The 19,641-nt window shown below is 37.2% G+C and overlaps 1 protein-coding gene across 3 annotated transcripts; it reads left to right on the top strand.

Moving 5' to 3' along the window:
• The first annotated feature begins 16,212 nt into the window (after nt 1-16,212).
• Nucleotides 16,213-18,748, top strand: LOC136266427 (uncharacterized). Of its 3 annotated transcripts, none has more exons than XM_066061446.1 (7): nt 16,213-16,773; nt 16,820-16,852; nt 16,899-16,949; nt 17,012-17,153; nt 17,928-18,043; nt 18,094-18,369; nt 18,417-18,748. In XM_066061446.1, exons 4-7 carry the CDS (start codon nt 17,135-17,137, stop codon nt 18,630-18,632), a joined length of 627 nt encoding a protein of 208 aa, XP_065917518.1. In that variant the 5' UTR covers nt 16,213-16,773; nt 16,820-16,852; nt 16,899-16,949; nt 17,012-17,134; the 3' UTR covers nt 18,633-18,748. The 3 variants fall into 3 exon arrangements, with proteins under 3 accessions (XP_065917518.1, XP_065917519.1, XP_065917517.1); XM_066061447.1 differs by having other exon boundaries at nt 16,215-16,773; nt 17,012-17,201; XM_066061445.1 differs by lacking the exons at nt 16,213-16,773; nt 16,820-16,852; nt 16,899-16,949; nt 17,012-17,153 and having other exon boundaries at nt 17,231-18,043.
• Nucleotides 18,749-19,641: the final 893 nt, after the last annotated feature.

Genomic DNA, 19,641 nt, shown 5'->3' with positions numbered 1-19,641 from the left:
CTGAGACAGTTGGTAGTTGTGTGATAAGTCAATAAGTTTTTCACGAAAGTGACATGATACATAGGAATTTATTAGTGTACTGTTTTCCCAGTCAATACCTGGACAATTAAAGTCACCTCCAAGAATGATTTGAGTGTGGGGATACTTTTGCTTAATCGTGTCTATGGAAGACTGCAAGTTGTCAAGTACTGTATCACTTGAGTGAGGAGGACAGTAAAAGGAGCCAACGATAAAGTCATTGTTCTTGTCAAGATGAACGTGAGCCCACACTATTTCAATAGTTGAATTGTCATTAATTTGTGTACATGGTATAGAGCTCTTTATGGAAATAAACACACCACCACCAGAAGTGTTTCTGTCTTTTCTGTATGTTTGATAATTATTTGGGAAAACCTCAGAGTTTAGAATAGATTCATTCAAATGTGATTCTGTCCCTATAATGATGTCAATTGCATAGGTAACCAGAAAAACTTCAAGTTGGGTTCGTTTGTTAGTAACACTACAGAAATTTACAATGGACAGTTTCAAATCACTTAATACATTATTTGAGTTTGAGTTATTAGTAGAGTTATTAAATACCTGTGAATTTGAGTCAGGATTTGAGTTAGTTATAGTGGAAACAGGGAGTCAGGATGACTCCATGCTTGTGGCAGAGGTATTATTAAGAGGCTGTGCTGATACAGTTACATACTCTAATTTGTTACCATCTGTACTCACTTTGCAGTGAAGCTTGTTGTTGAGGTATAAGGAATCATTTCTTATTTTGATGTATCTCCGTTCGGTACCATTGTCAATTAGGGATCTCCTTTCCTTCAACAATAAGCGTTCCTTTTGACATTCCTGGGGAGTTAGATCAGGTTTTATGTAGATTGGAGCTTCAAGCTTAGACTTAGAACTTAGGATGTCAATTGCTGTGTTTGAACGAAGGAACTTCACCAGAAGGGGTCTGGGACGCTCACTCTTTTGGTCATACTTGCCGAGACGATATAAATCTTTTATATCACTAGGTTCAATGTCAATATCAGTTGCAGACAGAGCCTCCATCACGTTTTCCATGTCCTTTTTCATTCGGAGTTGTCTGTTGGTATTTTGGGGATTTTCTGCTACACCATACACAACGATGTTGAATTTCCTATCAATGTTGGTGGCATTTTGATAGACGGTGTTTGAAACTTTGTCAACAACTGGAGCACGAACAGTTTGAGTAGAAGTCTGCTGTGGTTGATTAACAAGGTCTAGTTTGCGTTTAAGATCATTTAGAGAAGTTTGAAGTGTAGTAATGGTCGACATTAAGCTGTCTATTTCTGCCTTCTGCGCTTGGATCTCACAGTATAGACAAAAGAACGTGTGTTCTTCGCCAGCATCTCTTAATGTCGCGAAGTTCGTTGCTGATAACCCAGTGCATCTACGATGTACCCACGCGTCACAGTAGCCTTCACAATAGATTGCATCATCACCTTTCCTGTGCTTTGTAGCTTCTTTAATTACTTCATCGCATATTGGGCAAGTACTGTTTCTTTTGGATTTCTTCTCGCGCTGGTTTGAGCTGTCTTTAGATCTCGGTCGTTTCAACGGCAGTAAACCTGGACTGGGAGTTGAAATTGCGTTCAACGACATTTCTGTTCACGAAGGGGAAGGAAAGCACAACTTTTCTTCAGGAATATCTTCTTGGCAGCTTACTTTCAAGGAGACGACAAAAGTAGCTGCATACCACAATCGAAGGTAATTTTTTTTAGAGGTACCTAATATGGACAAAGTTGACCTGAAGCTGAAAGACAGGTAAGATCAGTGTCTTTTCTATCAGTTACTGTAATAAAACAAAAGTTATGAACTGCCTGTTCACTAAATTTAACTTTACCAAGTTTGTATCTCAGCCAAAAGTGGTGAGGCTCTATAAGACTCAGACTAAGGCTCTATGTAGACTCACCCAAGGGGTCCACAATTCAAACAAATCCTGTATGAGATTAGATATTTGCAAGATTTCAGAGCAAAAAATTGTTCTATTAAAAATAGTTGGATCACAAGATGTTTAGTATCTGGGAATTAGAGGTGTGTGATGACAAATTTAGACTTATCTCGATATTTCCTATTGAACTTATCTCAATCATCTAACATATCTAGATAATTAAAACAATTTAGTTGACTAGTTATTTAGTTAACTATTAATGTAACAACAAATAAAGTGAGCACAATATGTGACCTAATTTTAGAAAACCGTCGATATCCGCACAATTTTCAAAATGCATTTTATTTGTTTTTTTGTGTTCTACAGGGACAGAGGAATGGACTAGCTATTTATAGTAAGTTTCAGCTTCATAAGTTAAGCAGCATTGGAAATACAGCACTAGACAGCCGGATGAGCAAATAAATTGATATGTACATAAGCTATTGAGAAGAGAATCTACAGGTGCTTACATAAGCCATCATAACTTACTGATACAACGGCGTACGAAATTGAATCTTGGCTCATTGTGTTCGCCATGAATTTGTGCATCCACCAAGGTATAGGTTTTTCCCAGGCATGCTTTTGTGTTCGAGAAGGAAGGCAAATGCTCGGAAAAATGATCGTCGGTAAATTCTTCCGTCACCACAACGTAAACAAACGTCTGTAACTTTGAAATCTTTTTGTGTATGGAGATGAAACAAAGATTGCTGTACTCCCTATGAACAGGCGAACACGGTGATGCCCAGGATTTATCCATTGGAGGCTTAATTTGCCCACCAGTGAGGCGATAAAAGCTTGCATAATTTTTTTTCTGGAGCTTGCGTTTTTTACCCATAGTTTTTAAATGCGTTTTATTACAAAAGTATTATTGTGCGTATATCGACGGTTTTCCAAAATTTGGTCACATATGAAGAATATAAAAACTGAAAATGTTACTTTTAACGCTGTGCCCAAGTGGAGGAAGAATTGGAGGTGTCTACACCATCAGATATTCTTTGGTATACAAGTAATTTACAGAAGTTTACTATTTTATCTAGATAAATAAACCTATCATCCTTATCTCAATAAATCACATGATACGTATCTCTTGATAATCGGATATATCTAGACCTCTACTGGGAATGTATTGAAATTTGTTTTACGAGAAAATACATTCTCTACATGCCATATGAGAGTGACGGATCCTTCACAAGGCTGCAAGGTGTAGCACATGTGATACTGCATGTACAAAAGTATACGTGAACTATACGGAGCTTTACAACAAATTTTCAGCTTTCAAAATGAGCCGAGATTTGAGATTTCAACAAAATTTCAAAGAGTACCCCCTCTACTCCATTCATGTATTTTTCTCCTTTCTGTATCTTTTCAAACATACTTTATATAACAACTCAGGCTGTAGGACCAGTTGTCTTACAGACCTTACGGACTTGTGCTGTAAAGCCTTAATAAACAAATACTCTGATTGCCTTGATCACACTAAGACATCACAGACCAACAATAAAACACTATCATGTCAGATTTAGGTTAATAGGTCAGGAAGGAAGTTAGGAATAATCAATTGGGGTTATTATACAAATCACGTGATCATGTGTTATTGATCCCACATCACAATCACAGATGGTACGGAAAATATACTATTAGTTTACGTCACTCACAGAGTCCTTCAACAAGTGTGTCGCTTTCTTTCAATATTACTTGTAAACTCACTGACGATTAATAGCTTATTCCATACACGGTCAGGGCCAGAGCCCAGAGATTTTGAGTGGTCCGGCCATCCATGGACTAGGTCATAGTCATGCACACTACTTTTTATTGATTTGATGTAATTTTTAGATTATCTGCTTTCATGTGATACTCAACTGCGTGTGCTAAGCAAACATAGCATGCTAAGCTAGGGGGATCTGGGGGCATGCTCCCCCAGGGAAATTTTTGAAAATAGATGCTCTGAAATGGCATCTGGAAGCTATTTAACATGCAAAGCCTCTTTCTCCTTAATTGTTAACATCAAGGATATATTCTGACAATTTTGTACTACAGTACCAATTAATTCAATTTTTTACTTTCAAAATTTCGGTGAAAGCTTTATAGTTCTTTGAGATACAGAAGCCATTGGGATTGTGGCAAATGCATGCATGATCAATTAGCCAATGCAGTGCCATGCAGATAACTCACTGGAGTGATTTGAGGACAATTAGCATAGGTGTAATGGCTTAGACCATAAGAAGAACAGTGGCTATATTCTATACCGAATACTCTATTAAAGTATTGCGATGACTGTTCTATTAGAGTATATTATGATGACTGCTCTATTAGAGTATTTCGATCTTTTTACAAATTCAAGTAGCTGAAAAGTGGTCCGGCCAATGCCGGACCGGCCGGACCGTGGGCTCCGGCCCTGACGGTTTTTATCAAAACGAATGAGAGGCCAGCAGTGATCACGGGAGTGGTTGCCCATAGGAAATTTAGCCTAGCTATTAGAAATCAAGAGATTTCTAAATCTCGTAAAGCTGTGGGTACCCTCCCCCGCTCGAGTGATCATCACTGAAGCTTATCGTACAATATTAACTGGTGAGTGATTATTATTTTGTGTGAAGTGTGCAACTTGTTAGCTATGTGTTGTTCAGTAACTGATATGCCCTCCGGAATTCGATTACAGCATTGACACAAGACATACATGGACCAGAGTGACCTAGAACAGTTCAGAACAGCAGAATATGGTACGTGTAGTAAAACACTTCGCTGTAATACGCCGTGTCTTTCATCAAAGAGTGGGCGGTACCAGTCTACGATGTTTCAGATTTTCCGTAATCTTTCATGTTAAAAATCATCAACTCTTTTTACAGCTGCCAGTACTCCACTGCTGAAGGACCTCCACAATCACATCACTCCACACTACGCTGCTCGTTGGAGAGTGATGGGAGCACTACTGGGTCTGCCCAGTGGAACACTTGACATCATAAAATATGATAATCATGATAAGGCTAGGCCTTGTTGTGATGCTGTGTTGGAAGAGTGGCTTGAAGTGGACCCCTCTGCTAGTTGGAATAAGCTACTAAGTGTCATCCAGTCACCTGCTGTGTCCAGTGATCTTGCTGCTGAGAAAGGTGACTGAATATTGTAATAGTATAGTAGTTGGTGTATTCCTTGCTGTCTGTCTTGTAGGAGCTGAGGCAGTCTCCATGTTATCCAATAGGGTGGCCACGACTAATGTACAAGCACGGTTCAGGGTTGACAAGGATACATGGCCACCAGGTCAGCCGCACAGCTTTACCCCACTACTGCTAGTCCATCATGAAGGACAACAGAGGATGGACCAAGCTGTTGAAGTTGCTAAACTAGTCCACAAAGGTGATGTCACTTCACTAGCTACTGAACAGTTAGTCCACACTAAGCTAGATGACCATGCTTCACATGTCAGCAAAGTGACCAAAGAGGTGACAAAGATTTTAACCCCCCTAGAAGAACGGAAAGAATCACAATTTATTATGATCGAGGGTGCACCAGGCATTGGCAAGTCTGTATTGTTACGTGAAATAGCTTACAGGTGGGGTAAACAACAATTGCTACAAACATTTACACTGCTACTATTAGTCTGTCTACGTGACCCCATTGTTCAACAAGCTACATCAATCAGTGACCTTCTTCTGTTATTCTGTGAGGGAGACAGGAGAGCTAAAGAAATCGCAGCTGCATGTAGTGATCACCTGTTTGAAAATGGCGGAAAACATCTGCTTTTCCTTTTCGATGGCTTTGATGAATTTCCGGAACAACTACGAGAAAAAAGCTTAATTGGCAAAATTATAAATCGTAACGTTCTACCTTTCTGTGGATTAGTAGTGTCATCTCGTCCGCATGCCTCAGTGTCCCTCCAACAACAAGCAACCATCAAAGTAGACATCTTAGGTTTCACTGAGGAGGAACGCCATCATTACATTGAACAGTCTTTAAAGGGACAATCACAAAGTATTGAAAAGCTTACCTGCTACTTGCAAGATCATCTCACCATCAGCAGCCTCTGTTTAGCACCATTTAACTTAGCAATCTTGCTTTTCCTGTATAAAATGGGTATCCCCCTTCCCAGTGATTCTTCTAGTATATACCATCACTTCATCTGTCTCACCATCAGCAGGGCCGGAGGAGGGAAAATTGGGTTGGTCAGGCCATTGACTATAATGTTGAAATTGCTACTGTATACATGCCAATGAGAGAGGAGCTGTTGCACAGTGTGCGAAGCACACTCTGCGAAGTGTGAAGCACGAGCATTCTAGGGGGGTCTGGGGGCATGCTCCCACAGGAAATTTTTGAAAATTAGACACTCAGATATGCGATTTTAGTGATATTTCACTGCTAGTTAGCTATATAAATATGCTCAGGTCTATCTGTTGTTCTTCAGACTTTCTATACTATGTATAATTGTAGACCTGACATAGCTACAGCAGGGGACACAGCATGAAGCTTGCTGTATGGTTCATTCAGTTATAGCTAGCAATTAGAAGTTCAAGGGGGGTCTGGGGGTGCAACCCCCAGGAGCTGCAGAATTTTTGCAATTTAAAGGTTTGAAAATGCCTTAAAATTTAAAATTGATGCTAAATTTTAAAGTAAAACTAGCTAGCAAATTGCAACTTTCCCCCCAAATTTCACAGGGAACCCATGCAGCATGGCCCCTTTAGCTAGGATATAATTACTATACAGTGAATTCACACAGCTACAATAAAATGCTACACAGCTGTATACTACTACTGGTTTGTATGAAGTGAACGGATCATCACGTAAATATACTGGTGGACAGTCACGAGACCAATCAGCATTCGAAAATGGCGCGATGTGGGTGAGACTGAGAGTTTGCTCGGTATCTCGATAGGACGAGTGGGTAGTTGAAGAGGAGTGATTTCTACTCAACATCTCATCCAGATGGCCACCATGTAATGTATGAGTGTGCAGCTTCTTGCCGAGGAATGAGTTATCTGGTTTGTCACTGCCAGCCCTTCGCCCAGTAAAGGAAGCCAAGAGAGACAAGCCAAGGAATGCTAATGATTATTTTATGAAGATTGAATTGTGATATAAGTGTGTTGGTTTAGAATCAAAGAAGATACCTGCCTTACACGTGATAAATGCCAACTGTCAGCACACGTGATACTGTACGTAGAACCCACAATCATTTCTGTACAAAACGATACGAATGCAATGCTGTACTGTAAGGTAGTTGGAGGTACTATACGTGTAGTTCTGTGCTTTAGTTAGGCTGAGAAACTAGGTAACTACTCGTGTCATGCATTTTCAATAACATCTGTAAAATGTACGTAGCTACATGTAGATGTGATCGTCCAAAGATTGCATGAGAGTAATGTAGCTAGTTCGAGCTGGTCAGCTAGTTGGTTCAACTCCAGATTATTGGTCCGGCTCAGGCCTGACCAACCGGACCGTCTTCTCCGGCCTTGATCAGTCGACATCTTGCCAAATCTGGTCGTCCACTCAAAAACAACAAGCAGTTAGCTGACCTGCCAGAGCCATACAGTAAAATAGTTAAACAACTTTCCAAGTTAGCATTACAAGCACTCAATAACAACCAACTAGTTTTTACCTATGAAGAGATTGAGGCTGCATTTCCAGATGTCATAGCTACCCCTGAGGCTATTAATGGGTTTGGCTTGCTACAGGCTGTACAACATTTTGGCCTAACAGGAGAAACAGTGACATTTAACTTCCTCCATTTAACTATTCAGGAATACCTAGCAGCTAACTATATTATAACTGACCTTCGACCAGACGAAGAGTTTCATCTTCTTCGCGAGCAATTCTGGAGCAATCTTCATGTGAACATGTTCTCCATTTATGTCACACTCAGCAAGGGACAACGATCTTCCTTCAAGAAATTCCTGTCTGGTGGAGACGACAAGATCACCATTTCCAGTGAATTCCTTTATGAGCAATTAAAATGTTTCAGACTGTTCCGCTGTTTCCATGATGCGCGAGACCATCGAATGTGTAAATCCATCGAAGAGGCAGAAATCTTCAATAAGAAAGAAATCGATCTTAGCTCCACTAGCCTATCAGCTACTGATCTCGAGTGTGTGTCACTCTTCCTCACCTCCTCTTCCCATAAGCAGTGGATGTTGCTCTACTTGGAACACTGCTATATCCAAGATCGCGGCCTTCACATTATGCACAAACATTTCATCAAAAATAGCATAACCATCACCAACTTGTCGTTGTTCAAAAATGATCTCACCAACTCATCCTCCTCTTTTGTCAGTGACATTGTCCTCATCTGCAAAGTAGAAATGTTGGAGATTAGTGGTAATGACACAATTGGGGAGAGTGGAGAGCTCTACACCATGTTGACCCATCCCTCCTCTATGCTAACACAACTGTTCATGACCTATATCTCATTATCCTCCATTGCAGCAAGAACACTGATTCACTGCAGTGAAGGATACTAACAAGTTGAAGTGGCTCAACATTTACAGCAACGCCATTACTGATGATGTGGCTGAGGACATCGCTACATCATTAACTATCAACAAGTCACTAGTGAAGCTGTGGATGAGTGGAACCCCATTAGTGGGGAAGCCATGATAAGGATACTACAAGTCCTGAGAGGCAATAATACGATACAAGAGATAGTTGTTCCCAGTTACCCTCCAGCAATGAAGAATAGGATTAGATCAATAGAACAAGACATCAACACAAAGAGAAGAAGTCAAGGAATACAAGAAAAGCTAACAGTTGAGTTCTGGTAACACTTTTAGTAGTTCAGTTTAGTTTATGTAGTACTATTTTACAAATATTATCCTGCCACACACGTGTTGTCATTTTATTGTAAAAATTGATTTATTTAATACCAAACCAAGTTGATTGTCATTTCAAACATTTTCTAAAATGATGAGGGCTAGCGGTTATTATTCATTATGGCTGAAAACCTCGAGCAAGACACTTCAACAAACTCACTAATACAATAATGAGAATTTTGCAGATTTACAAATCCATTAATTTGATTCCAAGATACAAGTGTTGTTCTGTAAAGTGGGATGCCATTCATTAAATACGTGAACAAACTCTTACTACGATGCATATGGTCTGAAACTTGCATTATCTTACATTTATTAATATTAAATGCCATTTGCTATTTATCAGCCCATTGTGAAAATGTTGTTAAGTCTTGCTGAAGCATTTGATGGTCTAGTGTACTATGAATAACTTAATATATATATGTATATCATGCAATCATCTGCAAAGAGTTTCATCTGGCTACTAATACCTTCAGTTATGTCGTTAACGTACAATAGAGGGTAGGACCCAACTCACCCAAGACTTAACCTTGTGGTACTCCTGATATGACTTCACAAGGAGAAGAAAAGGAGCCATTAACGACAACTTGTTGAGAACGATTGCTTAAAAAGGAATCTATCCATTTCAAAACCTTGCCTCTAATACCATAAATTCAATTTTATAATTAGCTAGCAATCTTTTGTGTGGGAATTTACTGAATGTCTTGGATAGATCTAATATACCAACATCTACTTGGAGTTTGTTATTTAATGCTTTGGAAAATTAAGTCATCAGGCTGGAATGCTTTGACCTAAAACCAAACTGACAGAGCCAAAATGTCATGTGTTTCCAAGTGTTTCATAATTTCACTTGTGAGTATATGTTCCATTACTTTGCAAATAATTGATGTTAGTTAGTGATACTGATTGGTAATTTTGTGGGCTAAATCTTTTGCCATATTTAAGGATTGGAGTGACATATGCTAATTTCCACTGTCTAGGGATCGCACCAGTGGACAATGATTGTTGAAAGAGATGGGTTAACATATATAGGAGTGCCAATAACAGCATGTTTTAGAAAATGTCCAGAGATAACATCAGGGCCAGGAGAACTGTAAGGATTCAATTCATATATATATATATATATATATATATATAAGAGTTTGAAAACACCATTTGGATCAATATCATTATTAGATGGAAACGAGGATACTGGCATTTCAAGTTTTTTTTTCAAATCCTCCCTTGTAAAGAACGACTTAAACTGCATGGTTATTGTAAGTTTCTACAATTCTTTGGGGTGTAGTGACTTGATCATTTGGTGTCTGTAACAAACTAATTTCAGTTGTATCCTGTTTTAGAGACTTTATAAACCTCCAAAGATTTTCCTTCTATTGTTGTCATGGTCTGAATTAAAATTTCCAGTAAGGTATTCAAGGCATTGTTGTTTTAACCCTTGGTTTCCCAAATTCCTTTAACCAAAAATTACACTCCTTGCTTTATAACCTTGTAACTCTTGTATAGTTGCAGGTATCATCACCAAATTTTTAGCAGTACTTCTCTACATAATTATGTACTAGTGGTGTAAATGGGATGGTGATTGAATAATCTAATTAGAAGTATGATGTAATTAAATGTGCAAAATGGGTAAATAAATGTGTAAGAATTTATTACAATAGATTCTCTCTGTTTATTTACAACTTTTACAAGTTTGCTGGGTAGCTACACCATTTAGGCACAAACAGAAAAAAATTCAGCACAAAAGATTATTGTATGATGGTTTTACAAAGAAAATACTGTCATGACATAGATACGGGAATATATAAGAATATATATCAATGCCTTGTTGTACTAGATCCTTATAAGGAAATTATTTTTCTAAAGTTTGCTTAGAGGTTACTGATCCAATAAAAATGTATGTTATTATTAATGCTGTTTCTATTCATCTAAAAATAAACATTATCATGAAGTCAAAAAATGTATGGCAAAAACTATTGGTGGGAAACGAAGGGTTAAAACCGATTGTACTTGGGACCATATGTCAATTATATGCTTTCTGTCATTTAAATCTTTTAACTCGATTATATAAACTCTGTTTTCTTTTAACCAGTCTTTTAAGTTGAGAGGTCATCCATGGTAAGTGATTAGGTGCAGTTACTTGTTTTGCTGGAATGTACTTGTCAACAATTAATGAAATATTCCTATGAAAAAAAGTTCCAATTTTACTCCACAGTTCTAGTGCTATTATTACTGTGCTATCCTGAAGAAAAATGCAGTATGGCCACGCAATACTGGGAATACCTGGAGAATAAAATGGACAAGTGTTGGTTGTAACGAAGAGCTCCAGGCCAACTTATATGTCCCTGGGAGCTCCAGATAGACCACTACAACACAAAACACAAAAGTGAATTTCATATTTTAGTCACTTTACCAGACTAGCATGACAAAATTTTGATGACATTGTTCACATTGTGATTAAAGTACTAAATTTTCTGTGGAAGTAAAATCATGAGGTAAGGTGCCATGTCAAACTCATTGCCATTAGATGCTATTTAAGCAAATTAAATCAAAGATTTTGAGTGTACTTATATGGTTGGCTTATGACTAAGTTCAAAAATTTGCCTATCAAATTTACAGAAAATCTTTCAAATGTGGTATAATAAACTGTCTTTAAACTCTTCTAATGGACCAGATCCAATATTTCAGTGTGAAAGGTACAGGCATAATCCAATATTTTCTTCATCTATGGCTTTGTATACCTTGACCCTCCATGCTTCTTAACAACTCAAGCTAATGACCTGGATGGACACCTCCCTTGATCAGCTTTTGGATGTGATCATCTCTTGCTTGTCTATGCAGATAGTTACTTGAAGCACTTTTATGGCTTCCCAAATAGCTTCATTTTCTATTGCTTTTGTTTGTCAGGTTCTTTGAGCGTGATGTGATTGGTAATTTTAATGCACCATATCTAATATGAAATAGTATGAATGAAGTACCAAGTCCGGTGCTTTTATAAAGTGAACATTTTTTTCGCTTAGCCACTGTACTGTACTAGACACCTCAAGCCAATAACAGATCTCAAGTCACCCCAGATCCTCTAGAGTAATGCATGGACTCTGACACACCTACACATAAGTCCGTCTCCAGAAAGCAGATCCTTGCAAGATTAAGGCAAAGTTAGTGTTAAAAATAGTATAGCCATCTCGTGTTGGTGTTATTTTAAAATTTGCTTGTGTGCCCCAAAAGGAAGGTTTTCCAATTATTAAAAACTGTTCAAGACTTGACAGTTTAGTAGATCACACTTGTGGTCAGTTAACACTTGATCATCTAGGGTGAACTTCCGATCTGTACCATCCTACTATCCATAACATTCTGTTGAAGGAAGAGTAATATATTGTAGTACAACTTATTCATTTACCTATCAATGATCCTTAAACTAACCTAACAGAGGAACCACTCTCTATACCAGACATAGACTCTGTCCTAATTGTTAGAGAGGTGTCATCCTCACTTCATCAATGTAAACTCTATCTATACTACACATACAGCTATTGTACTATTATAAAGTAATTCAATGGTGTGTACACAAGAAGGGCTATTCTGGTGTTTGAAGTAGTCCACATTTCAGTGGTAGGTCCTATACATGATGAATATACACTTGATGATAGTTGGAAAATTATCAGAGGAGGTTGATCACATGACATAACCCTATGACAGGGGCAAGGGGGGCTGTATGTAGTCCCTGTCAAAAAGAATATGGAGGGGCTTATAGCCTCCCTAAAATTATCCATAGAACAATTGTGCTGATTGTATTACACCAAATAACTAACTATACAAATATTTAGCTACCTGCAATTCCAGTGAAGATCGATATACCCTAATAGAGTAGTCACCCTAATACAACAGTTAAAGTATAACATTAATGGTGACTGCTAATATCATTCTCAGGTCTATTTTGCAGAGTCTAAATCTCAAAAAATTTCTTGGAGGGAGGGCAGCATGTCCCCCAGACCCTTTTTAGGTCTACTAGATACTAATATAACATGCAAAATACCCTAATAAAGCAGTCAACATAATACAACAGTCAAACTAATATTAATAGTATTCTGATAAACTGCTAAAATCACTCCCAGATTCAATCTCAGAGGGCCTAATTTTCAACATTTCCTAAGGGAGTATGCCCCCCAGACCCCCTAGATCTGCATGCTTCACATGCTAGTGTGCTTCACACACTGTAGACATGTCATCCCCTGGATAAGCCTCTGCCCTGCACAACATGACCCTATGACATGTGATTATACAACTAAACATTGTTCAGGTATTAAGAATTGTTTAACAGTTAGGAAAGTTACTGGTTGTACTGTTTCACCCCTATCCTGTATAGGACTATGAGAAAACTCTTGAGCACTTGTGATCTAACAACACTTACTCAGCTAGTCAAAAATTTTATCAGATGTATATAGTCTTATGTAATTGAATCTGTGTATGTATATAAATATATAATCAGTAGGGCCTTACAATTTACAGTACACATTTTATTGAAAGTACAGTGGACCTGCAAATAACCATAATTATTATATTGGACACTGTGGGACCCAGAAAATGTTAGGTCCATTCTTGCTACAATAAAGTAGTGTTCCACTCAGAAGTAACCAAATATAATGAATCCTTATAGTTCAGAGACTAGACTTTAGCACAGAAACAGTGTCACCATTATAGCAAAATGTCCTGTGTTATGAATAATTATTGTGGTACAAGTTTGATCTTTGTAATGTTTTGTTCACAGGTAAATTAATTGCAACTAAATTGAAAGCAACTAAATTCCATATAATTATAACAAATGGTGTTTAATAAATGAAATTAAACTAATAACCATTTCATTAGTGATGACTTTATCGATGGAAGAATGCAATGATCAGTGTCAAGTACCCTACCAGCCAAGCTAGAGTGATGAGTATTCCTTGATAGACTTCTCGGTCTCCTATACCCATATTGAAATTTAGCTAACATTGCCATGGATAGGTGCAATTTATTTATTTCTTATCAATTTTGTCAAAAGACTGGGTTGTACAAAAGGACAAGCCTGCAAACATACTCCCCACAAATACATACATACAGTAACACAAGACATTACAAAAACAATGAAACTACTTGGATAAAACAGCGTAATTATGCTAAACAAATGACCAAAGATCCTATAGAAGTATAAAGGCTCTAAGTTGAAACAGAAACCGATCATTAAGGTTATGTGACTTCAATTAACACTGTAAAAAATTGAAGTTTGATTTGCACACAGAAACAATGTCATGGGGCACATTTTGGTGTCACAGGGCACACTTTTTGTGTGAAAAGCACACTTCATTACTATAGTGAAGGGCAAAACTATTTCAGTTTCTACAGTTTTAAACAATGGGTTTTAGTGGGAAGCCATAGTGGGTCAAAACAATGTGTGTTAATTGTAACTTAAAATATATTGTACCAATGAACTCAACAGCCACTTTGTAATCTCTAAGCAATGCAACTTTTGAAATCATTGTTCTTTTAACTGGTGTTAATCAGGGGCGGCAGAGGATTAAAGGAGAGTATAAAGGGGACTGTAGCCCCAGGTCAAAGAGATTATGGAGGAGCTTAGTCCTATTGAACAATTTTACTGGTTGTATTGCACCAAATAGCTTACTATACAAATGCCTAGATATACCTAGCTGCAATCAGTTGGATTCTACTATAAATATATCAAGATTGATATACTCTAATAGAGCAGTCATCCTAATACAACTAAATAATGGTGACTGATAAAATCACTGTTAGATTCTTGGGCATGCCCCCAGAGTCCTCTATTAGATTCTCGGGCATGCCCCAGAGCCCTCTATTACAAGCCAACTGGATACTAATTTAATGCCTTAAGACACTCTACCTAATAGAGCAGTCATCTAGTCAAGTTAATATTGATAGTATTCTGATAAGCTGCTAAAATCACTCACAGGGTTAAGGGTTGTAATTTTTTAATTTCCTTTGGGGGAGGCATGCCCTTGGACCCCTCTAGATTGTCATGCTATTGTATGTACTTCATGTCATACCCTATATAGCTACAACGTATACAGCTTCCCCTAGTAGAAGTTGACTCCTCCATCCCTGGTGGTATGGCTGCTTAGTAACAACCACATCACCTACTAACATAACACCACATCCCAGGTACCTTCTCCCTATAAGGAGTTGTGGTTGCACAGGAATTCAACAACAGTTAAACCACAGCTTTGTCTGTGCCCTGCTATATGGCGTTAATAATAAAGTTCCTGTTAAAATATTATATTAACAACATGTCTACTTCCCTATTACATCACAATAATGAACCTTCACAACACCTCTATATCACAACACCTCTATATCACAACACCTCTATATCACAACCTACACACTTCCATAACAAAATTTCAAGGTAAAATTTCATATAACTCTGTGGAATTAGTTTTAATGCATGCATATACAGCTACAGCAATTCTGTATGGAGTAAAGAGCTGAAAACACTAAAACCTCTCAAAAATTGACATTAACACCTTTTAATCATATACCCTGGTTAACTTCATTACCACTCACAGCTTTCCAATAATCTGGTTCAATGTATTCTATGTATTAGGAAATCAGGATCTACAAATTAGGAAATCATGGTCTATTAAGGTTACAGGCATTAGTAAAGTTTAGGCAATTTCTTTTGTATCATAACTCCTATGCCATGTAAGTTGTCATTTTTGGTATCTTTTTCAAGGCAATATTTGCCAAATTTGACAGGCTTTGAAATTCATCTGGTTGCCAGAACAAAGATTGTCTGCCACATTTGACAAAAATAGTAAATTAATCCCACAAGCAAAAATGCTATCCCACTAGGGACCTGTGAGAAGGCTAAAGCCTGTCAATATAGGGAGTCTGAAACATGTAACTGAAATGTGAAGAATACAGAATGAATTCCCAGACCCAGTGGTGACTTGATCCCCAACAACATGCAGTCTAGGCATGTGCCAGAGGAGCCACAACAACTGGGATCTGAGATCTTCTCTGCATTCAACTTCTACTTAATCATTGACTTCTTGCCATCAAGGGGGTTTTATTAAATGCTATCCCACTAATTTATGAGCTGTTGTAGAAAGGATTGCTCAAATTCAGATCTTTCTGGAGCAATATCATTTCAAAACTGAAAGTTGCTAGCATAAAAGGAAAGGCATAATGTTGGTAGCATTTTTTACCTGTACATGCCAGGATTAATTTCCAGCTTCAAGGAGTAGCCCAAACTGGCCACTCCCAAGAGTTGCCAGAATTGGAAAGTCCAGATTGCCAAAGCTGGCAAGTCAAAAGGTTTGCCAATATTGGCAACTTTTAGACTTGCTAAAAACTGCTGACATTGGTACTAGAACATAATTCAATATCTGGATAATGAAGCTGAATGTATAAGTTGTAATTCTGCAGGTGGACAAGGTAAGTTGAACTAGTGAACATAACATGTACAGAGAAAGCTTATGGCTCAGTTGTGTATATCATTAGCTATTGATATGTTATTATAATATGTTAGTGAAAGATCTGAGGTATACATTTCATGACAGTTGTTGTCATAGTCATGTTACACCCCTCCTACTACTACAAGAAGGCTATAGTTGTAAACAGATAGTTATTTTAGCAACTAACACTATTGGATAGGCTATCATCACCACATGAAATATGACAACATTATTTCTTATGAAGGCATATTTGTTAGGAAACATAAACAGGATCGTTTTTCACACAAGGAAATGTACTCCATACAATCCATAAAGTGAGCATAAATGACAATATCATAGTAAAAGAGAAATAACAAGATACAGAGTTTGGGAGTCATTCAAGATGGCTATATAGTTAGTTACAGTATATTTGTAACAGTAAATTGACAATGTTGACTCTAACCATTTCAGTTTGCTATGATATGAAGCATTTAAAGTTGTAAGGGAAATATAATTATTATTAGATGTGTTTGATGTATACAGTGATATGATGTGGTATGAGTAGGGTCAGTAGGCAGGACAAGCAGTTAACAAAGTGAGATGTGTTTGATGTATGCAGTGATATGATGTGGTATGAGTAGGGTCAGTAGGCAGGACAAGCAGTCACTAACAAAGTGAGATGTGTTTGATGTATGCAGTGATATGATGTGTTATGAGTAGGGTCAGTAGGCAGGACAAGCAGTCACTAACTAAGTGGTCTCAGTTGAAAAGGTTGGGAGTAAAGGACGTTTTACCACTAAAGTAATCAACATTATTTTTATCTCACCAAATAGCTACGTACCTATTCTTCCCAAAAAGCTAGGACACTACTGGGAACTCAATTGATATAGGAAACTGATAACTCGAGTGGACCACAGAGCTGCAGCTGTGGCTTATCTACTTCTAAACACATTCATATGGCTTTTAAGAAAACTGGTTAAGTATTTGTAAACAGTCTAACATTTCCATAGGATCAATGAATATGTTAGCACATAATAATTGTGATGTTTTGTAGTGTTCTAGCTAATGGATGGTAGACTATATAAATGTTGGCCTAAAAATCTCAGGGTAATAATTGATTTTCTGGTAATGGGGATTTTCAATGAAACTCTAATACCTTCATCCAACACAGTTGTAATTCTAGAACTATAGCTATGTAGTTAATATTGGTATATGTGTTGTCATGTATACCCAACAATTGTCATTATTGAAACTGGCTGGAGCTGGAGTTTATGTTCCTAATATTATCATAAGTAGCTATTTTCACAGTTGAAAATATTCACTGCAATAGCATTGAAATTAGTGCAAGATGGTTACCTATACTTCTGTACAGCAGCTATTAACCTGTTTGTGATATTTCATTGTTCATTTGGTTTTGTTGTGTACATTGTCAGGTAATCATCACCTTCCGTGTTAAAAATACAGTAGTTACCATGGTTACCAGTACTCTTGTTAATTACGTGATATTAAGTGTCATGATCTAATTAGCTAATAACACGTTTCAAATGTTCACACTACCAATGTATTTTAGTGAAGTTACATCATAGCTGTGTGTGTGGTCTTGGGTATAAAAGGAAGCTCTATACTAGTACCATGGTATTACAAGAGCTCTGCAGTGTACTTCAGTACTGATGGCCAGTTTCAGCATAATGATCTTAGGATATAGGCCTTTGGTTTTTATATTTTATCTACTGACAATGTTTGTAATAGCACATAATGCTCCAATGAAGAACAAGCGGGAAAGTGGAGTATCTATTGGTGACAAGACACAACAGTTCTACTGTACATCTCAACTGCTTAAACTACAAGTCCAATTCATGGTGAAGGTAAATGTAGTTATTGTATTGTACTCTTTATTCTATTATTTACTCTACAGGAGAGAAAAGCAGTTTTACCACCAACCAAACACTCAAACAAATCTTCCACACACAACACTGTAAAACTAGCCTTACAACAGTTTGATTTCACATGCAGTATATTCACATCTGCAATGGCTATAAAATATCAATTACAGAATTCTTTATTCAAAGGAAAATATTTCATCACAGAAGACAATGATTTGGTGACAGTAAACAATACAGAAGATATCATTAAACTGACCAGTGTACTTGAGCACCTTCAAACACTGACTAGCACTCTACAAAACATTGAGGTTAGTACAGTGTAGTTATAGCTCAGTGTATTATCCTTTTGTTACAGGAAACTTTGTCAGCTAAACAATGTATAGTGTTTAGCCCTAGTGAGTACAGGAGAGCGTATTGTGAATTCTTTGATGAGGATAATTGCGTTGATGGTACAGCCTCTGTGTTAAAGACATTGAAGAATATGAATTGGAATAAAGTAGAGGATTACCCCATGGAGTGGCAGGATCCATTACCACAATACTGCTTGTGTACTGGTTCTTGTTTTACATAATAACTGTTTATACGTCATAACATTAGATTTTTCACCCATTAGTAATTACATGTACACACACACTAACATACATAACAAAACAATTGTATTCTTGTATTATTATATTTAATAATATTATATCTATCATAACCTTATATATAGTTACGTTGAATATCACTTCTCACCTTGCGGTATCAAACCCTAATTCTAAAGTGAAACCTATCATGATCACCTGTTTATAAATGCCAACTAGAATGTATACACTAATCCACCTGTCAAAAGTAACCACCTGCCTACTAAGGCCATTATTATTTCAGCCCAAAGGTGACTAGTTTAGACAGGTTTCACTATATTTAATTTCCTAACTACACTATCCAGACTGATAATAACAATGTGCAACTACATCTTCAGTTTGTGATATGATATACCTTATAGTGTTGTTGTCATGGTTATGTTACCTTCCTTACTGAGTGCAACATTTCCATGACAACACAAATCTCACCTATCGTATTTCACAACGCTGAACATTTAAGTTAAAGAATGCTATGTAATTGTAGAAGTAATTTTAGCTCATTTGAATATTAACAGCTACACTTCCATATTTGACTTAACCTTCACAACACTTACTAATTGTGGGTATCAGTTGCTATTACAAATCCGAGCTTATTGTTGGAATAAAACTCCTAAGAAATCACTGACACTGCAAAAAGATTAAATTTAATACAGTTATTTGCTAGCTACTTTGTATGTACATACAAGAATGAAGTGAACACGAGGAATACTATTTCATCACATTTACACTATCATGATAATACACTGGATGAACTATAAACTATGATCACATGTGTATTGATGGTAGAAATCCATGCTTGGCTAGGTGTAAAGTGCATGATAACAATCATATAATATTATACTTTCTTTGCCATAATCCTTGTTTCATGCATACATGAGGAGATCTCAACAGTATAAGGTTGGTAGGTCAGAAATTATTAACGAGGACAAAAGATGTAAAATAACAAAATTAATCCAA

Source organism: Dysidea avara, chromosome 9 (assembly GCF_963678975.1).
Source record: "Dysidea avara chromosome 9, odDysAvar1.4, whole genome shotgun sequence".
Lineage (NCBI taxonomy): Eukaryota > Metazoa > Porifera > Demospongiae > Dictyoceratida > Dysideidae > Dysidea > Dysidea avara.
This window is presented reverse-complemented; position numbering and strand designations above follow the sequence as displayed.

What these genes read in the sequence shown, in the direction of transcription:
- LOC136266427 (XM_066061445.1), top strand. Translation starts at nt 17,849, where the DNA reads ATGGCCAGTTTCAGCATAATGATCTTAGGATATAGGCCTTTGGTTTTT. An exon ending in AAGTCCAATTCATGGTGAAG is followed by an intron (nt 18,044 to 18,093) that starts GTAAATGTAGTT and finishes TTTACTCTACAG; the next exon opens with GAGAGAAAAGCAGTTTTACC. An exon ending in GCACTCTACAAAACATTGAG is followed by an intron (nt 18,370 to 18,416) that starts GTTAGTACAGTG and finishes CTTTTGTTACAG; the next exon opens with GAAACTTTGTCAGCTAAACA.